Raw genomic sequence first — 4293 nt, 5'->3', positions numbered from 1 at the left:
CTCAACCGGACCGCTCTCTCTCTCTCTCTCTCTCTCTCTCTCTCTCTCTCTCTCTCCGTCTTTCCCTAAATTCGAGGATGAAGCCCACCGTCGTTGTCTCTCCAACCCGCTCGATCTCCTCCCACTCTCTTCGTTTCCTCATGGACGTTGGTCTCAGTCACCGGCGTGTTCCCTCACTCGCCGTGGACAACTTAATCTCTTCGCCTCCTCCCAATCGCAATTGATTCACACTCTTCATCATGGGTTGAAAGTGATCTCTATCTCAAATTTGTTTTTTAATTTCTTGGTTGAAGGTTTACATTTAGGTTTTTTTTGTGTATTGAATCTTGTTTTTCCACAATTGGTAATCACTAAGTTTTACAACCAAAAATGGTCAGATGCAAATGTTTTCTTTTCATAGAATTGAATTTGGATTAAACCCAAAAATCAATAACCATTATTATTGTTAATCACTTATTTTATGGGGCATGTTTATGGATATTTTTAGTAGGATGGAATGGTGCTTTTGGCTAGTTGATGACCATGGACAAGAAGTTTCATCATCCTTGCATCCATGAAACTAAAATGTTGGGTTAATAAAATAGGAGGATTAAAGTAAATACACGTTGAGTTATTAAAAATTAAAGTGTGTATTATTGCCCCTGACTTATGTTATTGATGCATATTTAATTGATGTAGGGCTTGAATGAACAACTTAGGTTAATGATGTAAGGAATATAATAGAATGTAATGCGAACTTTTATGAATTAGTTTCCAGTTTTTATAAGAAGATCCATTTGACTGTTTTGGAGAGTGTTTCATTTTGTCATATCAACATAGAAGCTAACTCTTTAGAAGACTCTTTGGCTAAAAGTGGCTTTTGTATGAAGGCATATGGATTAGGTAGCTAGGAGTGTACTGACTATATATTTGTAACTTGGTGTCTTTTCTGTGTTGTTATTTGGTTCATGTACCTTGTTTTTGAATGTCCAGTTGGAAAATTTCTTGTGTTGCTGATATTTTATCTAGAGCATCAGTCGGTGATATGTTTGTAACTTGGTGTCTTTCTGTTTTGTTATTTGGTTCATGTACCTTGTTTTCTTGAACGCAGGGAAAAAACATGGTGACGTGTTTGTAAAATTGTGGTTACACGCTTGCTCATATACCTTGTTTCCTTGATCTTGCTAAAGAAAATACAGAAAAGGATCTGGAAACATGTGGTATACTTAGTGCCTTTCTTGTAAGAATCATTTTAATGCCATGAAAATTGTTAAATTGGCTTGTGTGCTGAAGGCTTTATCATGAAAGATATTAACTTTTTCAGTTCATGGCATTGTGATCAGAAAATTACATCAATAAGAAAATAACTTATCTTTATTGTCTTTCTATAGAGTCAGAATAAATGAGATTCACATCCTCAGTTAATCTTTGTTGCAACTGAATTTTCTTTTTCTTTTCCCCTCTCTTATGTATGTATTGTTGTCATGTTTATTTCTTCTACTGCTTTTAATGTGGCTAGGATGTTTCATTTTTTTTTTACTTTGTCATGTATGGTTGCTTTTTAAGTACACATCATTTTATTATAGAGATTCAGCGCATGTTTGGAATCATGATGAGTTTAAGGAAATCATGGTTACACCATGATTTTGTTGAAGCTCCAAAGTGTAACTTCTGGAAAAATCATGGTTTCCCACGTGATTCTGCTGATCTTGTCATCGATCCAAACATGCACTCAATTCTTTCGCTGTCTTCTTTTATGGAAGTGAAACAAAGAACTTGGTCTGTTAAGATGATTTACAGAAATTGAAATTTATTTGGAATGTGTCTTTCAATTATCCAGGAGAAGGGAACCCTCTATATGACCACACTAATCATACTGAAGCAGGAATCGGCATCTAATTCAGTTAGTATCTAGTTTGCAATTACATTCTTTTTTGCTTGGTTTTGCATTATTATAGCACATGTTTTAAACAGGGCTTGGTTTTGTTACTGCTTGTTGCTAATTTGCTGCACTGTATTACAGTGTAATGCCACAAATGAGGAGGAAGTTTTCATAATTCTAAATGAATGATCCCTTTATCCTGTTGGATGGATCCATGTATGTCCTAGTTTTCTTTCTTTCTATATTGTGAGTCTTAGGCAACATTAGAGCTCAAATTATTTTGAAAAAGACAATATCCCCTATGTTAATCTGCGCGAGCTTAGCAATAGTAGTTCCTACTGGTTTGACTTATATCTAACCCTTCGCTTTTTATAAACATTTGTAGACGCACCCTTCTCAAAGTTGTTTCATGTCATCGGTGGATCTGCACACTCAATATTCCTACCAGGTGATTGATCCAACTTTATAAAAGCATTTATTTGTTCCACTATCATCAACTTCAAATCAGCATCTAAAGTGTTGGTATCTCCTTTACGAAAACATGTTGCATTATTGACACCATGGTTAAATTACTTAGTAGTTGATATCTTCAAAGGGAATTCATAAATAGGACTACATTTACGATTTTGTAGCTGAAAATGATAATCAACCTAACGATTAAAACTGACATAAATTCGAACTGACAATTTTATGTTATTTTGTCAGGTGATGATTCCTAAGGCATTTGCGATTGTATTGGCACCAACCGATACCTCAAGGTCTAATACTTATCTTTCTTTATTAATAATTCCTTGTAGTTGCAACCAATTTTCATAATTGTGCATAAAATGGCTCTGAATGTACACTGTTTTGAACAAAACCTGCTTATATTTTCCTCTAGATGTAGATGCTAAAGTACTTTTACTAGCTTCTCTTGAACCACAATTTAAGCCTATTTCAAGATGTTATGGTAATGCCATGTTAAGAAAGAGTTTCAATTCACAGATGCAACAGATTTACTAGTTGTATGTTCTTTTCCCAGGAGTTGTGGTCTCTTTCGCCTAACCGAACCGGATGGTATGAATATTCTAAGAAGTTGTCCAGAGAGGGGATTTCATCCACACAAAGAACCAGATAATGGAAACCCTGTGTACGAGCACTGCTCCAATGTGTACAAAAACTCCAATTTAAGGTTTGAAATCTTTGATTTACGCTAACATGGGTCTGATTCAGCACATACAGTCCCACAATGGATATAGCGCACATTTCTTTCCACGGTGATGTGACTCTCACCATTTGTCGATACAGAAGATCCAGGAGATAGCTTCTGAACTACAATGAGTCCAATTTGTATTCACCATTTGACCGTTAAAACAAACAGGCTTGTAGAGTATAAATGTATACTTACAAGAAATATGCAATTTTTACATGCAAGAATAATTCTGATATTAAGTTATTGTAACATTTGATTTAATGTAATAAGGTCAGTTACCTCTTGGACGTTCATATTTAGTTTAGATGGCAAGTTTTCAAAATAAATTGAAAGTTTAAGGAAATAAACTCAATAAAGATTTCTTTGATTTCTAGCTCTACTTGTATCATAATTTACTCATGAAATGCACTTCTAAGCATAGAAAGTTGACATCATTGCTATCATAAGTTATTTGATGTTCGAAACAAGGAAATTGTCGCAATGCGCACAATCTAAACTTTACGAGTAATATTTGGAGTGTTAAGAAACCATCCAATATTTGGCTGCATGAATCTTAAATGAAGAAACAGAATTTGTTCAGGCTAATTTTAAAATTGTATGGAAAAGGGATTTCATCCACACAGAAAACCAGATAATGGAAACCATGTGTATGAGCACTGCTCCAATGTGTACAAAAACTCCAACCTAAGGTTTGTAAAGACATTCTAATTTTGCCAATTTTGAATGCATGAAAGAATTATGGTTACGACATTGGTAATAAAAAATTAGTGGTCACGCATATGTAAAAATGTGGTCATACAGACCATATATTTGGCTAGTTTTTCTTTCTCAGGTGTAAATAATATCATTTTAGACGAATCGAACGCATGATCTCATTTGATCACTACACTAACAGTCTTTCCAACCATAAATAACCTGATTTACAATCGGCGCCTAAAGACAGACAAGTTCTAATTTATGGAAAAATAGTGGTCACGTAATTGTAAAAATGTGGTCATACAGACCATATATTTGGTTAGTTTATATTTCCCAGATGTAAATAATTTCGTTTTAGGCGAATCGAACGCATAATCTCATTTGATCACTGCACTAAAAGTATTTCCAACCATAAATAACCTGTTTTACAATCGGCAAGTTTATCACGCCTAAGGACGGACAAGTTCTAATTTATGAAAAAATAGTGGTCACGTATTTGTAAAAATGTTGTCATACAGACCATATATTTGGCTAGTTTATATTT

At 34.3% G+C, this 4293-nt stretch overlaps 1 protein-coding gene across 7 annotated transcripts; it reads left to right on the top strand.

The window, feature by feature from the left end:
• Positions 1–3426, top strand: LOC146941824 (AMSH-like ubiquitin thioesterase 2). Of its 7 annotated transcripts, none has more exons than XM_085755666.1 (6): positions 1–243; positions 1091–1199; positions 1820–1882; positions 2247–2309; positions 2567–2619; positions 2883–3426. In XM_085755666.1, exons 3-6 carry the CDS (start codon positions 1838–1840, stop codon positions 3055–3057), a joined length of 336 nt encoding a protein of 111 aa, XP_085611792.1. In that variant the 5' UTR covers positions 1–243; positions 1091–1199; positions 1820–1837; the 3' UTR covers positions 3058–3426. The 7 variants fall into 7 exon arrangements, with proteins under 7 accessions (XP_085611792.1, XP_085611790.1, XP_085611791.1 ...); XM_085755664.1 differs by having other exon boundaries at positions 1091–1219; XM_085755665.1 differs by having other exon boundaries at positions 1–250.
• The last annotated feature ends 867 nt before the right edge of the window (positions 3427–4293 follow it).

This window comes from Medicago sativa, chromosome 3, assembly GCF_051527215.1.
Source record: "Medicago sativa cultivar Bolivia chromosome 3, Bolivia_mono, whole genome shotgun sequence".
NCBI classification, from domain to species: Eukaryota; Viridiplantae; Streptophyta; class Magnoliopsida; order Fabales; family Fabaceae; genus Medicago; species Medicago sativa.
This window is presented reverse-complemented; position numbering and strand designations above follow the sequence as displayed.